Genomic DNA, 24,921 nt, shown 5'->3' on the forward strand with positions numbered 1-24,921 from the left:
TGTTTTCCAAACCCTGTCTTTGATTTTTTTTTTCATTCTCTATTTGCTCCAAATGTTTCTTTCCAGACCTAACCAGGTGCTAACAATGTCCCCAGCTTTTACCGGCTTGTAAGCACTTTCATTTACCGGCTTATAAGCTCTTTTACCGGCTTGTAAGCTCTTCGGAGAGGGGCGGCATACAAATCTAATAAATAATAATAATAATAATTATTATTATTATTATTATTATTATTATTATTATTATTATTATTATTATTATTATTACTCTCTGCCAAGAATGTTCTCCAAACCCTGTCTTTGTAGGGTCCCCCCTCCATTGATTTACTTGTTCCGAATGTTTCTTTCCAGCCCTAACCAGGTGCTAACAATATTCCCAGCTCTTACCGGCTTGCAAGCTCTTTCATTGTTAACTCTCTGCAAAGAAAAATGTTTTCCAAGCCCTAAGCCTTCGCAGAGTTTTTTTTGCATTGCTCTACATGCTCAGACTGTTTCTTTCCAGGTGCAAATGATGTTCCCAGCTCTTACTGGCTTGCAAGCTCTTTCATTGTTACTCTCTCAGAATAAAGGTTTTTTTAAACCCTTAACCAGGGGATAAAATAATGTGTTGAATCTGACCAGACTAAGGATGCTAGCCAGATGAATACCTGGTAAGCAGATTATTTTCCCTATTTTCCTCCCCAAAAACTAGACCAACATATGTATTAAGGAAAGATGTCTTCAAATGTCCAAGTATTAAAGAGAGAAAGTTCTTGCTAGAGTAGATCTTTTTGAGAAATCATTGCTTTATGTTTCCTTTGGATGTGGTCTGTAACAAGCCCTGATCATCCCTGTGACACAGTGTGACATCACAATGCCTTGTTGGGGGGGGGGGATAAACTTGAGTTGCATGTGGAATCTCAGCTTCATTTTTAAAAACAGATGCTTCATCCACTAAGGTAAGACATCATATAGCCTTTACCTGCAGGGAAGCAGGAAGTCAGCATGATTTTTCTTGATGCCATTTGGGTCTTAGAACAGATCGAGAAAAATCTCCTGATGCTTCTATCGAGATGACAAGGAATGGGGGTAAAGAGCTACCACTGCAATCCAAACAGCTGGAAACAAAATTTAAAAACCATTCCCTCTCCCCCCATGGAATCTTATTGGCATTTGATGTTGTTTCAGCAGAACATAGGGGGATGAAAATAAGGCTAAATGCAGCTCCTGCCTGCCTCTCTCCACTTGCCAATCTCAAGCCAGCTCTTTTTCTCAATGTGATTTAAGTAGCAGTTGACAGGGCATGGGGTTTTCAAGGCTTCTCTTTGGTCTAAGACGGGAGTCAGCAGTGTGCGGCTCTAGAGCCACATGCAGATCTTGGACCCCTCTCCTTCAGCTCTCTGTCAGATGATCACACCTCTGGGTGGCTCACCTGCCCTGAGAAGAGAAGGGCGACTGCAGTGGATGATCACTTTGTATTCCAGAGTGGGAGCCTCTGTTTCTGGCCCTTCTTGGTGCTGTATGCACCTTGGCCACTGGGGGGAGATGCACAACTTTTCTCCACACTGAGACAATGCCTGAGCTGCCCGGCTGCAGCCAAAGCTCCACATTATAATGGGCTCCAGGAGGAGGAGGAGGAGGGGACAGCATCTCCCCCATTGTGCAGTGTACCAAGTTTAAGTGCAAGAGCAGTAAGCATCCAGGGAAGCAGCGAGAGGAATATAGGGAGACATGCCCCAGCTGGTGTCTTGGGGTGGAGAAAGTCACACATCTCCCAACAAGGGCTGGAAAAACAGGCAAGCAGAGGAGCGAGTCTCCATCCATCGCCATCACTCTTCGCTTCTCAGGGCAGGTGAGAAGTGAGGACGGGAGGACAAGGGGCAGGGTGGCAGCCAGCAGGTGGAGCAACAGTAGTGGGATCAAAGAGCTTCATTTATTTTTATTTTTATTTTTTAAAAAAATTTGTTCATCACCTTTATGTAGACATTACTACATATACCATAAATCATATCAAAACATAATTATACATTTCTGTCCAATATGCCATAAACAAATATCCTAATTTTGCACCTTTTGTACTTTGTTTTTCTTCTATATTTCATACTACTCTCCTCCCTCTCCCTCTCTTCCTTCTACCTTCTTTCTCCCTCTCTCTCTTTCCTACTTCCCTCCTCCCTCTCTTTCTTCTTCCTCTTCCTCCCTCTTGTCCTTCCCTGAATACATCGAATCATAACAGATGAGCAACTCAAATTCCTAACTTCATTCCAGCATCGGTGCTACTCTTAAACTTGTATCTTTTCTTTTTGTCGCCTCGGTCTACCACCTTTAATTTTCATATTTCTTCCAAATTAATTGCTATAGCTTATCTTCCATACATATTAATTGTCTCTTGTACCTCTTTTCTTATTTACCTTCAAGTCCACCCTGTTTATATTTTTAATTTTAGGTCTTACTCTTCCCTTTCCTCAATTTATATCTTTACTCGTTTTATTTTTATTCTGTCATTTCTAAATGCCCTAAATTTCTAATCTCAAATCCCCCTTATTACTCATTTTTTCTTGTTTTAGTTCATTCTCAATATTTAAACATATTCTAATATTCTAATCTTAAGCATATTCTAATCCATTGGCTGATAACTTTACCAACTTTCCAATATACTATAAACCACTAATCATCAAAAATATCTTCAACATGAAATCAAATTTATGAATTACATAATCTCATACAAAAAACCTTTGCAAATAATAATTATACAAATGTTATAACTTTTTAACAATAAATTTCTCCTCAGAATTTAGTTTTCAATTTCTATAACAGGTATCATCCTTTTCCAGTCATATAAGGACCTTATATCATAATTAATTATATGTAACTAATAATATTGATACAATGAAATGAAAAATAATTCTAAATTTTTGATAACATTCCGCCACCAATCTTATAACTTAACTTTTATAACTTACTTAATTATATGCAATTATCTACTATAATGTAATTTATTTCCCTTTATCCTTTCTAAGTTCATCATCAAGATTTAATGTTCACTTTTATAATATAGGTCATAGAAAAAGTTTTTTTAGCATTCCATCAGTTACACCTACTATTATATCACTAATTTCTCTTTTTTAAGTATCATATTACAACCTTATTAAAAAAATCTTATACCATAATTAATTATACCCTTTCTTCCTTTCTGTTGACCTTCCCCTCTTCATCCCTTCTCTTTTGGTCTCAAAAATTCTAATTCTTGTGGGGTTTTCCCTTCCAATCCCTTCTCTTAACCGTTTCTTTTATTTTTATACCTATGACTTCTTTTTGTCTGAATTCCTTTTCTTCCTTTGGAATGTATTACCGTAGTTACTTAAATCTATTCTCAATTCCTCCTTGTCTCTTATCTCTATTACCCTGTTTTTAATTGCTTCTTCAAAAACAAATACTCCTCTCTTACTCTTTTCTTATCACTGTAAATCCCAGTGTAATCAACAATCTGTTTTTTTAATTTTCATTTCTTTTTTCATCAGTATAATCTCCTTGTTCTTCATTTCCATTTTCCAGCATTATAAATTCTGAGTGTTCTTTATGTTCCAACTTCATTTCTATGTTCTTACCACCTCTAATTTCCAAAAGGTAAGTTTTTATATCTTCATGAATGTATTTTAACATCTCAGTCAATTCTTTAGAGACACACAACATCAACAGAGGGATAGAATCAAGATCAGTGAACTGTTAATACCACTATATAATGCCTTGATAAGGCCACACTTGGAATATTGCATTCAGTTTTGGTCACCACAATGTAAAAAGGATTTTGAGACTCTAGAAAGAATGCAGAGAAAGATGATTAGGGAAGTGGAGGCTAAAACATATGAAGAATGGTTGCAGGAACTGAGTATGTCTGGTTTAAAGAAAAGAAGGACTAGGGGAGACAAGATAGCAGTTTTCCAATATCTCAGGGGTTGCCCCAAAGGAGGAGGAGTCAGGCTATTCTCCAAAGCACCTGAGGGTAGAACAAGAAGCAATGGGTGGAAACTAAACAAGGAGAGAAGCAACTTAGAACTTAATAAAAAAAATTCCAGTTAGAATAATTGATCAGTGGAACAACTTGCCTCTAGAAGTTGTCACTGCTCCAACACTGGAAGTGTTTAAGAAGATGTTGGATAACCATTTGTCTGAAGTAGTGTAGGGTTTCCTGCCCAACCAGGGGGTTGGACTAGAAGACCAGTTCCTTTCTTCTTCACCACCCCTCCAGGGCTGCTCTTACCTGATTCCAATCTGGTACCTGAAATGATTCTTGAGTTAAAATTAAACCATATGGTAAAAAGCACCCAAGGAAGAAGAAAGAACATCATCAGAAAAAAACCCAACCCCCAACCCTTGCCTGTTTTGGGAAATGGATGCACACACGAGAGAGAGAAGGAGGAAGAAAGAGATAGAGAGATGAGAGATAGAGAGATGAGAAAGAGAGAGAGGGAAAAGAAAAAAGATAAGAGAGAGAGAGGGAAGGAGGGAGGGAGGGAGATATGAGAGAGAAGGAGAAAGATGAGAGAGAGGGGGAAAGAGGGAGAGGGAAAAGGATTAGAGAGAGAGATGAGGGAGAAAGATGAGAAAGAGAGAAAGATGAGGGAGAAAGAGGGGGAAAGATGAGAGGGAGAAAGAGAGAGGGGGGAGAGAGAGAGAGGGAAAGAGAGAGAGAAGGTTAAAAGAAAATGGAACCACAAAACCTGGGTAGGTTTGGCTGGGGTGTCATGACTGGATGAGAATGAGTGATGTCCAGTTGGCCATGCCCATCCAGGTTTTGGGGCTCCTGGTGTTTTGTTTTCTGTGGAAAATGGGCCCAAATGGCTCTTTGAATGTTTAAGGTTGCAAACCCCTGGTATAAGATGTTATTCCTTGTACAGCAAACTGAGTGGAAAAATATAAGCATATGTTATAAAATAAATCCAGAAAGGAGCAACTCAAAGCAGCCATACATATGTTGTGGCTTGCTTAGAATCCAAGATTCCAATAATACAGGGATAAAGTATGGTAGAAAGCAGTACAAAGTTGGTAGCCATGGTTTTTAAACTGATCAAGTGTGGGCAATTAAATCCTTGGGATCATGGTTGAATTAGCATATCTCACAATTGCCCACTTTGACAGCAGCTTCTGGGAGCTGTAGTGTAATAGTATTGGGAAGACCACAGAAACCAAGTTTTCTTTGTCTAGTGATGGATTGCCCTTGGGCTATGTGTAGTTTATGTACCAGGATGAAATTGCTACCTTCCACAAAAGCATTGAAATCAAGAGGAAGCACAATGGAAATTGATAGGCCTCATACCTTTTGAAGGCACCTGGTTATGCACACAGAGGAATTTCCTGTGGAAGAAGCTGTCTTTGCATCCTTCAGAGACAGCAGAAACATTCAATTGTTTTCTGCTTTAGAGGCAAAGATAATAGACATGGCTCTTTATTCCTTGTGACTTTTGCAGACACAGGATTCTACATGTATAGACATCTAATTTAGAAATTGCATTCTTTGAGCTAGTTGTTCTGCGAGAGAGAAAGAAAATATTTTAACTTCTCAGCACCAGCCAAAAACACCAGCAAGCTCAATAAAAGTATTCCATGCATTAGGCTGCCTTTGCAATACTAATTTATGGTGCATACTTCAGATATTCTCAAATTTTGCAATAGCACGATGCCTTAAAATGATAAATGACTTTATGTGATCTCTTTATGAATAAACATGAATAATAATGATATAATACATGAATACCTAAACTATGAATGTCGTGACTGACAAATGGCTTTGACAGATAACCAGAAGTATGGGTTTAGCCATCTCTCAAAACTCTGTTTGGAATTTTCTTCCCAGTTCATCTGATTAGTAAGTCCACACTGACTAAGCAACAAGAAATCATTACATTCTTCTTTAGAAGAATGTATATACTTGTATCTACTGAAACTTTGAAAAATCATTGTGGCCTTTACTTCCTCCTTTGTTTGGGAAAGCCCTTCAAGCTTGTCCAGACAAAACTGGAACAGGTTTTGCATGGTCTAACCACCCCCAAAATTTGTAATCCTACCTTTTGAACTACACTTTGAAAAACCAATTATTCAAATTTATTCTTTACTGGACATAATTATGTATTTTGGAAGTTTTACCTCTTCTGGATCCAAGTAGATGGGGTAATTAGAAGGCAAAAACATATTTGTGAAAAATGCATCATTTTTCGCCCATTATTTTTCGGCAAAGTAGGATGAGGAAAGGGTCTGGGGAACCTGCAGAGCGCTCCTGGAGACTAGAGGAAGGCAAAAATGCCTCCACTTTAATTAAAAAATGGGTGGAAAATGGCCCACTTTTTACAAAAAAGGGAGTATTTTTGCCATCCCCCAGCACCCAAGAGCTGTCTGCAGGCTACCCAGACCCTTTGCCCACTCAGTTTTTGCAAAAAACGGGCAAAAAATGGCCTGTTTTCACAAAAATGGGCTGTTTTTGCCTTCTAATCACCCCGTCTGCCTGACTGAAGGAGGAATTCTGAGAGTTGAACTCTTAAAGCTGTCAAGTTTGAAGATTCCTGGGTTAGGGGTTAGGGATGCAAGGGTATTCAAATTGGCAAGTTTAAGACTTGTGGACTTCAACTCCCATTCCTGAGCTAGCTACGTCTTATACTCCAGTGCGTCTTATACTCCAAAAATATGGTATATGTTTATTTAGTTACTTATTTATTTATTAGTTGGTCTTATATGCCGCCCCTCTCCGTGGACTTGGGGCGGCTCACAACATCTCAATAACAAAAATACAATGTAAACCTTTCTGGGTCCAATTAATAGTGATAATGAATTTAAAATTATTAAAAATTAAACTTTTTAAAATCAAGCATTCACATACATACCATCCAACGCATTCACTGGACAGAGGCTGGGGTCTAATGACCCCAAGCCTGACGGCATAAGTGTGTTTTCAGATTCTTACGAAAGGCAAGGAGGGTGGGGGCAGTGCGAATCTCTGAGGGGAGTTGATTCCAGAGGGCCAGGGCCCCCGCAGAGAAGGCTCTTCCCCTAGGACCCGCCAAACGACATTGTCTACTTGATGGGACCGGGAGAAGGCCAATTCTGTGGGACTTAACCGGACGCTGGGATTCGTTCTGCATCAGGCAGTCCCGCAGGTAATCTGGTCATATGTTCTTCATCCAACATTTTTCTCATATGCCAAACTTTGCTGGCAAAATAATTTTTGCAATTGCATCAAAATTCAACATGCCAAAGAATAGCAAAGACTCTGTCTTTGTAGGAAATGGAGTTTCATTCAATTAGGAAACAATATTGAGAATGTGCAGGAATGTGTTAGATACAGTGAAGAGTTACCAAAATTTTTACTACCACACTGTGGGCGTGGCTTATGCATTTTCTTTCAACATCTTTCAGTGCAAATTGGGTGCTCTGGGGTAGAGCTCCATTTTCGATACCCCGCCATGTTCCCCCCTGTCCGGGCAGTAGCCCACCCCTGGTTAGATAATACAATTGTTGGCTATGGTTCATCCTAATTGCAGATTCAACTTCTGCCTGAGAGTACTCCTTTTACAAAGGAGCCTTGTCTAATTATTTGAGTATACAGCTACCAAACAAGTGACAAAAAGAGAAGTTGGCATGCTAAAGTCTAAATTCAGTATGAAAATGTATGCAGTATATTAATTATGGTGAGAGAGCCAAGGGTTCAAATAATAAATTGCCCATAAATCTCTAAGATGGCTTAGCTAAACTGCTTCCAGCTGAAAGCTTCATCAGCCCTAGATTACTATGATCTGCACAGTTGTGATATTTGTAAATACTGTATAGACACAACTGCATTTACATTTCTTTTCCAAGTCCTTAACAGTTGCTCTACCAAGTGCTAGGTTGCAGTGTACTTCTTGACACTATTCATTTAATAGTGATAGTTAATCATAAAAAGTATAATCATTCACTTCAAGATCTTCATTGTCAATTCTAAGGCTAGTTGTTCACCATGATATTTGGTCATCTTTATATTTAACTATAATTTTACTTTATCATGAGAGCAGTACAGGTTATTGATGTTTCTTCCTACAATTTTAAAGCCACGTTCATTTTTTTCTACTGCAGTTTCCTTTAATATACAGTACTGTACATTCAATATATAGATTGAAGGGGAAAGTATACAGCCTTGCCACACTTCTTTGCCAATCCTTTGTCAGTCTACTTCAATATCTTCTGTCCATCTTGTGGCTCCCTGATCTTCATAGAAGTTTCCATTAGGACAATGTGATGTTTTAGGATTCCCATTTTCTAAGCACATTTCACAGCTTAAGGTGATCAACAGAATCAAAAGCTTTTCTATAATCAAAGCACATTCTGACTCATTTTTAGTACTCTTTGGCTTTCAGAATTATCTAGCATCAGCAATAATGTTTCACCATTTTCTAAAGCCAGATTGAACATCTGGCATCTTGTTTTCCATGTAGAGTGCTAATCTATGTTGGATGATCTTAAACATTATTTTGTTAGCATTGAAATTAAAGATACTGGTCAAAGGTTGGAACATTCAGTGAAAGCTCCTGTTTTGGTATTGAATATAAATGTATCACTCACACACACACACCAAATAGACCTTCTTTCTGAGGAGAACTAGAATAATTTTCAATGGCATCTGGCAGATGGTAAAATACTAGCCTACGTAGGGAATTTTGAGCAAAGCCCAAATACTTCCAAGAAGACAATTGGCTTTTCTCAGAATAAGTTTCTTATTGCCAATGGTTGCCCTATACTGTAGACTTGAGAGACAATCATATGCAGTGATTTCATGATATCTGCTTTGAGTAAACAATTGATCAATTCTAGATTTTGCCTAAAATTATTTTTATGGAACAATTCAAGAATCAGATCAGTTCGTCTCTCCGCTTTAATAAATGATTGCATGGAAAACTCAATAAAGATTTAAAACCTAAAGAAGGAGAAATCATAAATATCACTTCAAATTGAATTAATATTTTAGGATCTTTATAGTCATATCCAGTGAAGGGCTACCAAACTTTTTACTACCGCACTGTGGGCGTGGCTTATGCAGGATGCCCTGCATTTTCTTTCAACATATTTCAGTGCCAATTGGGTGCTCTGGGGTGGAGTTCTATTTTGGCTCACCCATCCGGGCAGCAGCCCACCCCTGGTCATATCCATATTTTTCATTACATATGATGTTTGTAACTTTGGGGGATGTCAGAGTGTCTATTTACTCTAGAGCTCTGCTATCACACTGAGGGGATTTCTGATTAATACACTAATTAGGAGAAAAAATATTCAATAGAAAGATCAGAAGGATTAATATGCTGAAAATTACATTAAAATAGAATTATTACCCAACCATCAATTAAAATATTATTTCAAATTATTTCAAATCACATATAGACTAGGATAACATTTTTTGAAACAGTTTTGGATGAAAAAAGTACCCAAAATAAAGACATTTTATATTTAAACTAACATACTGTATATTACAATAGTGTAATACATACTTTGAAAAGATGTATGACTTTGAAAAATAAGGGTGTCTTTGATATATTTATTAAAGATAAACATTCAAAGTATAGCTTAAAGCATAAGTATATAACAAGTAATAGATTAACTGTACATGAATACTAATTAAAAATCTTGGGCCCAACAATTTCACCACATAAGTTATGAAAGTGAATTGATAAAAGCACCAATTTAAATTTTGAATATAGAAAATTAATTCATTTATTAAATGAAGTTGATATAATAATTGTGGTTCCTAAACTCCCCCCAAAATGGGAAAAGTCAGCATGTTAGGAATATTAGAGAGAAGGTTTGGTGTACTGCCCTGTCCCCTGTCCTATTGTCTCTCCTATATCTCCTTTATCTTTTCTTCTATTCCTATATCCTTTCTCTATTCGTTCATTGATATGTTTTATTCCTATATCTTCTCTTCTGTTCTTTCTCTGATATATTTTACTACGAGTGTATCCTCTATAACTTTCATTGTGTATTGGATTAAATAAAATAAAATAAAATAAAATAAATAAATAATATAACATAACATAACATAAAACATAATATAATATAATATAATGTAATATAATGTAATAAAAAAAATAAAATAAAATAAAAAAAACAAAAAAATAAAAAAATAAAAAATAAAACAAAACAAAACAAAACAAACAAAAACAAAAAAAACAAAAAAACAAAAACAAAACAAACAGACCATGAGTTTGGGTCCCACTTTAGTCATGCAAGCTGTCTGAGTAACTTTGGACTAGACACTCTTTCTCCTCAGCCCAATTCACCTCACCGGTTATGAGGAAAATAGAAGGAGAGAGATAGTTGGCTATGAGTTATTTGTACGAATAATAAAGGAAGGCTATAAATTAAAAGATATTTTGAAATGTGTATTATTTTTGCTATGGTTTCTACTAGCTAACCAATTCAATATTAGGGCCATTATAATGTAATTGAAAAGAGAGTTATTAAAATTAGAAAAAAGATGGCTTTCAAACACATTTTGAAGAAGAATGAGGAACCCGAGTAAAGAATGCAATGAATAGTTTCAAGGGAGTTTTGCAATTCTCCAGATAAATTATGAATTAAAGACAGTACAGTTGGTTAAATTAAACATATAAAAGATAATTGAATCCCACTTAGATTTATACTATAAAATACCATACAGTCAGGAGAAGGACTTGGGGAAAATGATTGATGAGTTTTTTTAAAAAAGGAAATTATTTTCATGCATGAAGGGATGGATTAAAAAAGATCAATGTTCTTTACAGATTCTACAACTCTCTCTGGTATACAGGGGAATTGTTCTGATGGATTCTTGTCTCTCTTCCTCTTGCAATCACATTCCTCAGTGATACCTACTTAAGAAATTAAAAAGAATGCTGGGAGCCTAAAGAGAGGAGAGCTAAAAAGAAGGAAGTAGCTTCACAATATAGGGAGAGATAATAAAAAGGTCATGTCATTATTCACCACAGGGGTTCAGCATGGCCTAAAGCAAGTGAGACTAAAATTAGCCATAGCAGTTCCATAGTTAAAAAGGGAATTGAGCAAACGTCAGGAATTTTGTTATAGTGGTATGGTTTAGCAAAGGGGGAGATTGTAACAAGAGAGCCCATTTTGTTGTAAATGACTTTACAACTTGGACTCTTTTTCGGTTGATTATGTCACATTATTTGAATACCCACAAAAAGGACAGATGATGGACAGCATTATTTGTTGAGGAGCACAGTAACATTTTAAGGTTTTGTACTGAACCCACAAAGTTTAGGCAAGTAGCTCAATTTTCTTTCATTGCCATAAAAGTTCAGTTATAGATAATGATTGAAATTATTAAAGCGTTTATGGGTAAAAACATACTATTTAATTATTTCCTATTTTAAAAGTAATTAATGATCATACTAAGATACTAGAGGAGGAAGGACAATAAAAAACTATTAAGTATTCAATAAATGTGCATAAATATACTACCCCCACTGCGTCCCCCCCCCCCGGGGGCAGCATCCCATCGCTGGCTTCAGTGTTCAAAAGCATTGTTTAACTTTACCCTTTCCAAATTTGTCATCTGCTTTACAATCAAGAGCAAGAGTGAAGAGTAGAAACATAGAAACATAGAAGATTGACAGCAGTAAAAGACCTCATGATCCATCTAGTCTGCCCTTATACTATTTCCTGTATTTTATCTTAGGATGAATCTTCGGAGAGGGGCGGCATACAAATCTAATAAATAATAATTTATTCATTCATTCATTCATTCATTCATTTATTTATTTATTTATTCGATTTTTATGCTGCCCTTCTCCTTAGACTCAGGGCAGCTTACAACATGTTAGCAATAGCACTTTCTAACAGAGCCAAGCATATTGCCCCCACAATCCGGGTCCTCATTTTACCCACCTCGGAAGGATGGAAGGCTGAGTCAATCTTGAGCCGGCGATGAGATTTGAACCGCTGACCTTCAGATCTACAGTCAGTTTCAGTGGCCTGCAGTACAGTACTCTACCTGCTGCACCACCCCAGCTCTATATATGTTTATTCCAGGCATGTTTAAATTCAGTTACTGTGGATTTACCAACCACGTCTAATGGAAGTTTGTTGGGTAGAATCGTAACAAAGGACAGACTTCCTGAGCAAAAAGATGGGGACAATAATTCTGCAAAATAGTGCAAATCTGTAATGTATCAAGCTCAGAACATAATCAATGAGATAGAGATGGACCATTTACAGTTTGACATGATTAGCAGCCAAAGCACATTATACACTTTCAGCCTGCATATGGAATTGCAGCTAAATCTTATGTGGGGAAACTCATTTCCATTTTCAAAAGATGCAGAATGAAGGCAGGTAGTAACAAAATGACTATCAAGGAGGATATTTAATTTATTAATCCTCTTTGGAGCATTTGCTGATTTTTTTGAAGAGGATTTTTTTCTGGCAGGACCTCTGAATGATTTCATTAATTATTGTCAACACCAAAGATTACCATTTGGCACATTGGAACCATCCTGATGAATTGGGGCTACAGTTTCCAGCTTTTTCAGCTAGGACCTACCTATAAGTTTGGGGAAAACTGTTTTAGAGCAAGGTATCATTCCAAGATATTTGGAACTGAAGGTTGGATGAGGATGTCCATTAGTGAAATCTTCCGTGGTCAATGGGACAGACTTCTGAAATAAACTTTGATCCTATTGCTACATGAAATGGAATGGAATGTTGGAATGGAACGCAGTGGAATAGGATTGGATAGGATAGGATAGAATATGGAATGAAACAAAATGTAATGGAATATTGGATTGAATGGAGTGGAATGAATAGAATATTAAAATGGAATTGAGTAGAGTGGAATGGAACATGATAGCAATAGGAATAGGATAAGAATGGAATGTTGGAATGGAATGAATAGAATATTGCAACTGAATGGAAGGGAACAGAATAGGAATAGGATAAGAATAGAATACAGTGATCCCTCGATTTTCGCGATCTCGTTCTTCGCGAAACGCTATATCGCGATTTTTCCCACCCGATGACGTCACTCTCTTCCTTCCTTTCTCATCTTTCTTTCTCTCTCTCTTTCTCTATCTTGCTTCTTCCTCTCTCACACTCTCTTCCTCCCTCTCTCATCTCTTTCTTTCTTTCCTTCTCTCTCTTTCTCTATCTCTCCCCCTCTTGCTGGCGGGCGGCGGGCGGGCGAGCGGGGGCATCAGCGAGGAAGACCCAGGGAAAGTTCCTTCGGCCGCCCAGCAGCTGATCTGCTGGGCGGCCGCAGCAGCAGCTGATCTGCTGGGCGGCCGCAGCAGCAGCGAGCAGACGAAGATCGGGGTTTCCCCGCCGCCTATGCAAAGGGGAAACCCCGATCTTCGTCTGCTCGCTGCTGCTGCGCTGCCGAGCAGATCAGCTGCTGGGCGGCCAAAGGAACCTTCCCTGGCTCTTCCCCGCCGCCCACGCAAACTCCACCATCTGCGCATGCGCGGCCATGAAAAAAAGGGCACGCATGCGCAGATGGTGTTTTTACTTCCGCAACCCTACATCGCGAAAAATCGATTATCGCGAGGGGTCTTGGAACGGAACCCTCGCGATAATCGAGGGATCACTGTACTGGAATAGAATGGAATGGAACAATATAATATTGAAAATGAATGAAATGGAAGGAATAGAATAATGGCATAGCAGGGCATGGCATGCCTAGGAATAGGAATAGGATAAGAATTGAATAATGAAATGGAAAATTATAGAAATTAGATAGAAATAGAAAATAAAATAGCATCGCATAGCATAGTATAGGAGGAACTTAAAATGTATAATTAATTGAATGTAAACAATAAATAATAAGCACATCTTAAATGGCTAAAAATTAAACAGGCCTTTAAAAAAGAAAGCAATTTTAAAAAGCGCATGTTTAATGAGCATGTTTAATATAATAGTAAGTTGATAATTAACATAAATTGATAAATGTCAGTATAATGTATTATCACATATTTTTTAAAAAAATACGGGCTTCCCCGGATTACAGACTTTCATATAGAGGCGGAAAAGGAGCCATGCAAATCTCAACAGCCTGTACGTAATTTGTCTGTTTCAACCCAGCTAGTAAATATTTACAAAAATGAAATGTGGCATTGACTGATGCAAAGCTGGAAAAAACAAACTGAAAGAAATGACATCTCCTCTGATAGAGGAGCTACATGTCTTGGATGGCTATCATCATGATCATCATCATGATCATCATCATCATCATAGCCCAATTGTATCACAGTGGCCAGTTGTTTTGCCAGATTTGGCATTGATTACTAGTCGAACCCCACCCAGTTATATAGATCAGTGTTTCCCAACCTTTTTGGAGCCGCGGCACATTTTTCATATTTTCAAAATCCTGGGGAATATGGAGGGGGGGGGGGCGCTAAAAAAAGTTTGGACAAAAAAAAAATCTCTTCCTCCCTTTCGCTCTATTTCTCTCTCCCTCCCTCTTTCTCTCTCTTCCTTCCTTTCTCTCTCCATCCCTATTTCTTTCTCTCTTCCTTCCTTCCTCTCTTTCTGTCTCCTCCTTCCTCTCTCATCTCTCTTTCCTTCCTCTCCCTCCCTTTCTCTCTTTCCTTTCTCTCCCTTTCTGTCTATCCTTTCTGTCTCTCACCCCTTCTCCCTCTTTTATTCCCTTTCTCTCCCTCCCTTTCTCTCTCATTCCTTTCTCTCCCTCTTTCCTTCCTATCTCTCTTTCTTTTTCTCCCTCCTTCATATCTTCTTTCTCTCCCCCCTTCCTCCCTCTTTCCTTTCTCCCCCTCCCTTTCTCTTCCTTTTTCTCTATCCTTTCTACTTCTTACTCTTTCTTTCTCTCCCTCCTTCATTCAATTTTCTCTCCCTCCCTCCCTTTCTCTCTCTTTCCTTTCTCTCCCTCCCTTTCTCTTCCTTTTTCTCTATCCTTTCCACTTCTTACTCTTTCTTTCTCTCCGTCCTTCATTCAATTTTCTCTCCCTCCCTTTCTCTCTCTTTCCTTTCTCTCCCTCCCTTGTTCTCCCCTGGGGCTGCCTGTGCCTGCCCTGCACCACCCAACATGGACGGACAGCCCCTGGTCGTCGGTTCGTCGCCCCCCACCCCCCACGGAGGGAGATCAGGCTGGCGAGGGCGGTAGATCTGCGTCACCAGCCACTGGAGGGAGATCGGGCTGGCGGGGGCGGCGAATCCACCTCCCCAGCCACACGGAGGAAAATCCGGCAGGCGGGCGGGTGGCCGCGGCTCCCTGCGCGCCCCTGGAAAAGCCTACAGGGAACGGTGCCCAGGGCCGCTGCAGCCACCACCCCGCCCCCCGCCATCTCCCCGTGACTGCCTGCGCCGCTGCAGCGCCCCCCGCTCCCACCGCCAGTGCCCTCCCGCCTGGCCCCAAAGGACACTTGCCGCCGATGACACGGCCAGGTGTGCCGACGATGACAGGGAAACTCCAGCTGGGTGGGGCGCTGCTGTGCCGGTGCCTCCGACCTCCCGGTTCCTGCTCGATGCCGCGGTTTCTGGCGCTCTCCTGCTGGGCCCCAAAGAAGGAAGGCGGGAAAAAGGCGCAAAGAATGAAGCTCTCCTTCTTCCTGCCTTCCTTCTTTGGGGCCCAGCAGGAGAGCGCCAGAAACCGCGGCATCGGGCAGGAGCCGCGGCACACCTGGTGGTGTCTCGCGGCACACCAGTGTGCCGCGGCACACCGGTTGGGAAACGCTGTTCTATACCATTGTGAAATACAGTAGTCCTCAACTTATGGCCACAATGGAGCCAAAATTTCTATTGCTGAATGAGACAGTTATTAAATGAGATTTGCTCCATTTTAGAACTTTTCTTGCTAAGTGAATCACTGCAGTTCATATATTAGTAACATGGTTGTTAAGTGAATCTGGCTTCCCCACTCATTTTGCTTGTCTGAAGGTCACAACTTGTGATAGCATTACCCTGGGACCCTGAAACCTTCATAAATGTGAGTCAGTCACCAAACATCTGAATTTTTGTCACATGATCATGGAGATGCTGCAATGGTTGTTAAGTATGGAAAGTGATCATTAGTTGATTTTTTTTTCCAATGCTGTTCTAACTTTGAATGATCTATAACTGAACTGCTGAAGGGGAGGAATCCCTATTCACTGTGTTGCTAATTTAGATTATGGCAACTATTTCTAAATGTCTGCCTGTCAATACATTAGCTTAACATGTGAAATATTCCTCTTTCGTTTTCTAATTTTATAAAGGTTTTGCAAAGTATTCTGTACTCTAAGAATAATTGGAATAAATTTTGCTAACTTCCCCTGACCCCTTATCTATATCAGTGTTTTTCAACCAGTGTGCCGTGGCACACTAGTGTGCCGCGAGACATGGTCAGGTGTGCCGCGAAGCTCAGAGAGAGAAAGAAAGCAAGAGAGAGAGAAAGAAAGAAAGAGAGAGAAAGAGTGAGTCAGCGAGAAAGAGAACAAGAGAGAGAGAAAGAAAGAAACAGAGAGAGAAAGAGAACAAGAGAAAGAAAGCAAGAGAGAGAAAGAAAGCAAGAGAGAGAGAGAGAAGGAGGGAAGGAGAGAGAGAAAAAGACATAGAGAGAAGTAAGGAGGGAGAGAAAGAGAGCAAAAAAGAGAGGAAGGAAGGAAGAGAAAGAAAGAGGGATGGAGAGAGAGAAAGAAAGGAAGGAAGGGAGAGAGAGAGAGAGAATTTTTTTCTCCAAACTTTTTTTAGCTCCCCCCCCCCCGCCCCGCTCAATGTGCCCCAGGGTTTTGTAAATGTAAAAAATATGCCGCGGCTCAAAAAAGGTTGAAAATCACTGGTCTAGACAAGGCTCACACCATGGAGATCATTCAGAAAACCATGCTGAAGCCTGGCTTTAAGTACCCAGAAAGATAAATCAGTAAAGTGTGTTGAGCCATTGCAAAGAAGCGGTGACATTTATTACATTCACTTATTTTGACAAAAATGTGTGAGAGAGGAAGTGTACATATTCTGCATGAAAAGAAACCAACCGATTTCCCTGAACTGCCTGTATCCTGCCTGAAGGGAATATTTTATTGTTATTTATGAAAGGAACAAAGGTTTGCTCTTTAAAGGCCAAGAAAGTAATTTCACAGGACAATTGAAAGTAATTTAACTTAGAAACCAAAAGACCTGCATTCTACAGCACTTACTCCTTAGTAAAGTAGCGATGCACAGAATTGTGACAGTACTGTGATTTTTTTTAAAAAAAGAGAGAAACCTAGAAATTATGAAATCTCTTTTTTTTCCAGATAGACAGACCCCTACTGAAATTCAAAGGATATAATACCATCCCCTTGCTTGCTTGCTTGCTTGCTTGCTCGCTCGCTCACTCACTCACTCACTCACTCATTCATTCATTCATTCATTCATTCTATTGAATTCAATTTAGACACATTTGACTTGAAACTACTCACCATATAAAACAATAACAACAATAACAAACTAACAGCAAACAAAAAAAACCTGAGTTGCTGGTTCTATACAAAAATATAAACAAATACACATCTAACAAAGATGTTAGATCATTTACACATTATTTCATTTAATTCAAAATTGTATTTACTTAAATAATAATTAATAATAATAATAATTTATTAGATTTGTATGCCGCCCGTCTCCGAGGACTCGGGATGGCTCACAACAATAATAAAATTCAATAAACAGTGGTACAAATGTAATATTAGTAAAAACTAAAGTTAAAACTCCTTAATATTAAAAAACAAGCAATACTACACAATCATACCATTCTCAAGTGCTATAATGAGTAGAGGGGGGAATCAGTCCCCCCATACCTGGTGACATAAGTGGGTCTTTAACATCTTGCAGAAGACGGGGAGGGTGGGGGCAATTTGAATCCCCGGGGGGAGCTGATTCCAGAGGGACAGGGCCCCCACAGAGAAGGCTCTTCCCCTGGGTCCCGCTAGATGACATTGTTTAGTAGACGGGACCCGGAGAAGGCGAACTCTGTGGGACCTAATTGGCTGCTGGGACTCGTGCAGCAGAAGGCGGTCCTGTGGGTATTCTGGTCCGATGCCATGTAGGGCTTTATAGGTCATTACCAACAAAATAGTCTTCTCAGTAATTATTTTTTTAAAGAAATAATTCATATAAGGTTGTTATGGAATCTCTCCCTCTCCCTCCGCCCCCTCACACACACACACAAATGCCACCCCTTCCTAGAGTTCATGTTTTTCTGTATACATTTTTCCTTGCCCTGTACATTTTGAGAGCCAATTTGGAAAAGAGAAAGCTGTCAGTTGGTAAGAGTAAATGCAGTTTGTATTGCATATTGATTCAGGAACTGTAATTATGGGTAGATTTGATTTTAAATGCATTTGTTGTTTGGATACCTACACTTTTCAGAATTCTGCAGTGCAATTTTCCAGATAAAGGATAAGTTCTTAGGCACAAGAACATGAGATATTAAAATATATTCCAGATCGCTTCGGCTATGATTCGGCGACCGGTTAGGTCCCACAGAGTTGGCCTTCTCCGGGTCCCGTCGACTAAACAATGTCGTTTGGCGGGACCCATGAGAAGAGCCTTCTCTGTGGCGGCCCCGACCTTCTGGAACCAGCTCCCCCCAGATATCAGAGTTGCCCCCACCCTCCTTGCCTTTCGCAAGCTCCTTAAAACCCACCTCTGTCATCAGGCACTATAGAATTTATACATGGTATGCTTTTATGTATGATTGGTTCTTTAAATTGGGGTTTTTTAGATTATTTTTAATATTAGATTTGTTTACATTGTCTTTTTCATTGTTGTTAGCCGCTCCGAGTCTTCGGAGAGGGGCGGCATACAAATCTAATAAATAAATAAGATTCCAAGTAAATGGGTCGGGATGGGGAGAAAAGAAAAAAAGCACCTTGGCACCTTTCATTGGTAATGTATGATGCCACTGTTCACATGACAGCACTGAATTTTGATGCACCTGGTAGCTATCCCATATATCCCCGAATCATGTTTTTGACACACAGCTCTAAGACATGTTTACAGGCATGTTTACATGCAAAGAATACTATAGAACCATGATGGCGAACTTATGCCACGTGTGCTGTAGGTGGCGCACGAAGCCATATCTGTTGGCATGCAAGCCATTGCCCTAGCTCAGCTCCAGCGTGCATGTATGTGCTGGCCAGCTGATTTTCAGCTTGCACGGAGGCTCTTGTAGGGCATTTTCGGCCTCTGAGGGCCATGGGAAGGTGTTTTTGCCCTCCCCAGGGCTTCAAGAATGCCTCTGGAGGTTTGGGAGGGTGAAAAATGGGCCTACCAGACCTTCTGGAAATCAGGAAATGGGCCATTTCTGGCCTCCAGGGGGTGGGGGAGGCTGTTTTCACCCTCCCCAGGCTCCAAGAAATGGGGAGGCATTGAATTACGTGTCTGGGTGTATGTGCTTTCAGCACTTGAGGAAAAAAATGTTTGCCATAACTGCTACAGAAGGAAGCTGCTCAGGCTTACAGAGTAATGTGAGGTCTTTTTCATTCTCACGATGTATTCACTTCTGACCACCTTGACATCAAGTATGGTTGATGTTGTCATCTTGAAAGGTGCCCAGGTATTTGTAGTAATGTTCATCCAAATTCTTGATGTTTTTCCCAAAGGGCATCTTAATTTCTTCAGTTATTTAGTTTATTTGTTTATTAAAGTTCCATGCTGCCCATCTAGGTGAATCTAGTTGGCTTGCAGTCATAGAATTAAAATATCATGTAAAACATTAGAACAATAAATAAGAATCATGAATCATGCATATAGTTTTCACTCTTTTTCCTCTGTTGCTGATAAGGCTGGCACATTTGTCCAGTTATTATTTACTTGTTAAAATATTTTATGAATATTTTATTTATATTGGTATTGGTATTGAATGGTTGTATTGTTGTTGTTTGTGTATGATTCAATAAATAAATATTCTATGAATGCTTTATGATTAACTATAAAAATTATAATATTTTAATAAAATTATATGAATTTAATAAAAAGTACATGATTTTAATAAAAATTATAATATAGGAAATATTGATAAATATAACCCATGCAAACAGCAGCTGTTTTGTGATCTTCTAAGATTTTTAAAAATTAGAATGGAATCTTGAGAACTCATAGTTTATTTATTTATTTATTATTTATTACTTAGATTTGTATGCCGCCCCTCTCCGAAGACTCGGGGCGGCTCACAACATGTAAAAACAAATCATAAGCAATCAGACAAATTTAAAATATTTAAATATTTAAAAACCCCATATGCTAGCAGACACACACACAGACATACCATGCATAAATTAAACGTGCCCAGGGGGAGATGTTCAGTTCCCCCATGCCTGACGGCAAAGGTGGGTTTTAAGGAGTTTACGGAAGGCAGGAAGAGTAGGGGCAGTTCTAATCTCCGGGGGGAGTTGGTTCCAGAGGGCCGGTGCCGCCACAGAGAAGGCTCTTCCCCTGGGGCCCGCCAACCGACACTGTTTAGTTGACGGGACCTGGAGAAGGCCCACTCTGTGGGACCTAATCGGTCGCTGGGATTCGTGCGGCAGGAGGCGGTCTCGGAGATATTCTGGTCCGATGCCATGAAGGGCTTTAAAGGTCATAACCAACACTTTGAATTGTGACCGGAAATTGATCGGCAGCCAATGCAGACTGCGGAGTGATGGTGAAACATGGGCATACCTAGGTAGGCCCATGACTGCTCTCGCAGCTGCATTTTGCACGATCTGAAGTTTCCGAACACTTTTCAAAGGTAGCCCCATGTAGAGAGCATTACAGTAGTCGAACCTCGAGGTGATGAGGGCATGAGTGACTGTGAGCAATGAGTCCCGGTCCAGATAGGGCCGCAACTGGTGCACCAGGCGAACCTGGGCAAACGCCCCCCTCGCCACAGCTGAAAGGTGTTGTTCTAATGTGAGCTGTCCGTCCAGGGTAATGGACGGACAGATGGAATTGTCCTTGGGAGGCAAAACCCACAGCCACTCCGTCTTATCCGGGTTGAGCTTGAGTCTGTTGACACCCATCCAGGCCCCAACAGCCTCCAGGCACCGGCACATCACTTCCACTGCTTCATTGACTGGGCATGGGGTGGAGATGTAAAGCTGAGTATCATCCGCATATTGATGATACCTCACCCCATGTCCTTGGATGATCTCGCCCAGCGGTTTCATGTAGATGTTAAATAGCAGGGGGGAGAGGACCGACCCCTGAGGCACCCCACAAGGGAGAGACCTAGGAGTCGACCTCTGTCCCCCCACTAACACCGACTGCGACCGGCCAGAGAGGTAGGAGGAGAACCACTGAAGAACAGTGCCTCCCACCCCCAGCCCCTCCAGCCGGTGCAGAAGGATACCATGGTCGATGGTATCGAAAGCCGCTGAGAGGTCAAGGAGCACTAGGACAGAGGATAAACCCCTGTCCCGGGCCCGCCAGAGATCATCCATCAACGCGACCAAAGCGGTTTCCGTGCTGTAACCGGGCCTGAAACCCGACTGCCGGGGACCTAGATAATCGGCTTCTTCAGTTAAGAAACACTGCTCTAGATTAATTCAGAATCTTCCTGTATGTGGTAGTTCAGCTGTGGTTACATAACAGCTTATTTCATGATGCACGATCACACCTTTGTGAGGATCTTTTTGTCCTTTACCTGTTGATAAGAATAGTTTATTTTATTTTTATTTATTTATTTTGTCCAATACACAATACACATTGAAGAGAATAGACATGTAGTAATATATATAAAGAAAAGGATAGAAGAAAAGATATAAAAATAGAGGAGAAGATATATGAAAGGAAGAAAAGATAAATGAGATAAGGAGAGATAATTGGACAGGGGATGAAAGGCACACTAGTGCACTTATGCACACCCCTTACTGACCTCTTAGGAACCTGGAGAGGTCAATCGTGGATAGTCTGAGGGGAAAATGTTGGGGGTTGTTACTACTGAGTTACGTAATGAGTTCCATGCTTCGACAACTCAATTGCAGAAGTCATATTTTTTACAGTCAAGTTTGGAGCGGTTAATATTAAGTTTGAATCTGTTGCGTGCTCTTGTGTTGTTGCGATTGAAGCTGAAGTAGTCATTGACAGGTAGAACGTTGCAGCATATGATCTTGTGGGCAATACTTAGATCGTGTCTTAGGCGTCGTAGTTCTAAGCTTTCTAGACCCAGGATTGTTAGTCTACTTTCGTAGGGTATCTGTTTCGAGTGTTGTAGTAGGAGTAGTAATATTTGCAGTAGTAATATTGCAAGGGTAGTAATATCTGATTCCAGATACTTTGACCCTCAAATTGTTCAATGTTTGTTGTCCCACGGACATCTATGACATCACCAAACTGCCAATTTAAAGCCTCTTCAATTTCTTGTTTAGAAGTCATAATGCTACAGCTAGTGTAATATTAACAGAAAGGGTCACCCTTTTTGGATTGAAAGCTGCGCAACCTTTGTATTCAATGTTATGTTTTCTTTCTCTCCATAGACTCTCTTCCAAAGCCCAGATGAAGGTTGGCAGGTGTACACGTCAGCTCAGGCTCCCGATGGCAAATGTCTGTGCACAGCAGTCATCCCTGTTCAGGGCACGTGTTCGCGAGATCTGCGTAGCCGGCAACTACGGCAGCTCATGGAGAAAGTAAGCAAAATGTTTCCTATCTGTGGGAGAAGATGACTTCAGCAATGGGAGCCTTTGTTAGGGATGCCAGCATGCCCCATGCTCTTTTCTTGTTCTCCTTTCTCTGCACTTCAATCATAACTGCTGGGAATTTATCCCTGGTTTTTATAAGATTGGGGATTTAGATCTGGTGAAATCCAATTGAAGCTTGATGAAGATAAGTTATTATCCCTCCAAAACCTGGGAAGTGGTAGTTATGATCCAATCTAAACAGAGCAAAACCTTTGATCTGTAGTCTGATTTCATCACCTACCTTAAATCTTGGTGTCATTTATAGAAGACATATTAGGCATTTCTTGAAAGAAGTTTGAAGTGCCCTCCCAACATTATATCCTCAAAATCATTCACTCAAGGTCATTAAAAATAATTATTTGGTACTTGATATATGAAGGAGAAAGGATCTTGCCATCTAACTAAGACTTCATTTATTGGTCAGAAACCCTCTACCCCAAAACAGCTTGTCCAGGACCAGGATTTGACTAATGTTTTAGCAAACTATCCAAATTTATTTCTTTCCTTCACTTGTGCTACATTAGATTTGAGTTACGTGTAATTGCTGACTGTTGCTAAAACAAAATATTAGTAATGAAGGCAGTGCAAAATATGCTGGTGTGCTTGAGTCGTAGTTCACAGATTGAATGAAAGCACATTCATGTGGTTGTGAAGAGCACCCCCACCATCTAGGAAATATTTTTTGTGTGTGATGGAGACTTAAACTGCTCCTTATTAAGTATCCTAATCATTACACAGCAATGGGTATCATTAGCTTGTATACCATCCCCCCTCCTAGAATAGTATAAAGTATTGCAGGCCAAACTCCACGCCCCACCCAAAAATGACTTTGGCATGACAAGGAGATCTAAAACCCCAGAGCTACTCTGCCTTGCTTGGGGTTAAGCCTCTTGCTCCCCATCCAGGTTCACCACCCCTCACAGCCTTAAGGACCTGAGACAGAACCTCCATGGGCTCACTCAGGCAAGCCAAGCTATAATTATAAAGCTTGTATCGTCCACATATTGACGATACTTCATCCCAAAATGTTGAATTACCTCACCCAGCAACTTCATGACACGACTCTTATCTGCAGTTGCATTTCTGGATAAAACTCCAAGCGCCCTTCTCCCAAAAGTGAGAACAGTAGTTTAGGCTTTAGAGATGATATATAGCTCCAAGTCACCCAATGAGCTTCTTGGCTAAGCTGAACTTTGAATCTGGGTTTCCTTGGTCCTAATTTAATTCTCGGATCACAATACTACCATGACTGTGCCTCATATCTGCCTCCCTTTCCATGTAGACAAAGCCACAGTGGTGCCGTGGTTAGAGTGCAGTACTGCAGGCTACTTCTGCTGACTGACTGCAATTTGGCAATTCAGATCTCACCAGGCTCAAGTTTGACTAGACTTCCATCCTTCCAGGGTGGGTAAAATGTGGACCAAGATTGTTGGGGCCAAGATGCTGATGCTGTAAACTGCTCAGACAGGGCGGTAAAGCACCGTGGAGCGATATATAAGTGCTATTGTTATTGCTAGACAGAGTTTGGAACAGAGTATTTGCAAATGGACCATCAACATCTTGAAGAACAGATTTAGTGTCGTGAGTACCAATTAGAACTAAAATATATCAAAGAACTCGCAAAATGCCAATCTGGGCTCCCATTTAGACTCTCTTCCATCTTTTTTTCATCACTGAATTCCACCCCTGCCCTTTCTTCATATTAGACCGGCTGGAAGCTGGTCTTTGATCCTCCTGTAAGTGGTGCTGCATTTTTTGTTCTTCCTCAAAAGGCAGCTTTGCTTCTTAGGGCGCAAGGGAGAAGTCAGAGAGCTTCCTTTGTCTCACCTTCTTCTCCTTAATGAGATGCAAATAGGACCTTTATGGTTCCTGGTGGAGCAGCGCAGCCGGCCACAAGGCAGGATGAGCAGTAAATTCCCTTTCCTCAAGATTAATTGCCTTAAAATCTCATTACCAAGGGAAGACTGCTGCCCATTGACTTTGCATGTGGAAATAAAGTATTTATTAGCCAAATAAGGATCATGCCAATTTACTGTTGCAATTATTATGGGTCTTTTCACAAGGGAATTGCAGAGAAGAATCTGTTGAGTTTTGGCTCAGCTTTCGTGTAGCTTCAAAAGCTTCCACATGGGCCAGAATATGGCAAGTACTGGTGAAGGGTTGCACATCCGCCTTGGCCTATATGAGAATAAGAGGAAGGGGAAGAAATTTAATTTCTAGACCTCTCTGTTTTTAACTGTGGGGTCTTTGAGGTAGTAGCAATGAGGATTAATTGGTTTACCCTCTTACGACATAGACAAAG

General features: G+C 40.3%; 1 protein-coding gene across 1 annotated transcript in view; it reads left to right on the forward strand.

The window, feature by feature from the left end:
- The window catches only part of OLFM2 (olfactomedin 2), a 220,283-nt gene that overhangs the window by 85,517 nt on the left and 109,845 nt on the right, over positions 1-24,921 (forward strand). Inside the window, exon 2 of the mRNA XM_070736072.1 lies at positions 22,419-22,568. Coding sequence (XP_070592173.1) covers positions 22,419-22,568 — 150 coding nt within the window. The remainder of the gene's footprint in view (positions 1-22,418; positions 22,569-24,921) is intronic.

This window comes from Erythrolamprus reginae, chromosome 2, assembly GCF_031021105.1.
Source record: "Erythrolamprus reginae isolate rEryReg1 chromosome 2, rEryReg1.hap1, whole genome shotgun sequence".
NCBI lineage: Eukaryota > Metazoa > Chordata > Lepidosauria > Squamata > Dipsadidae > Erythrolamprus > Erythrolamprus reginae.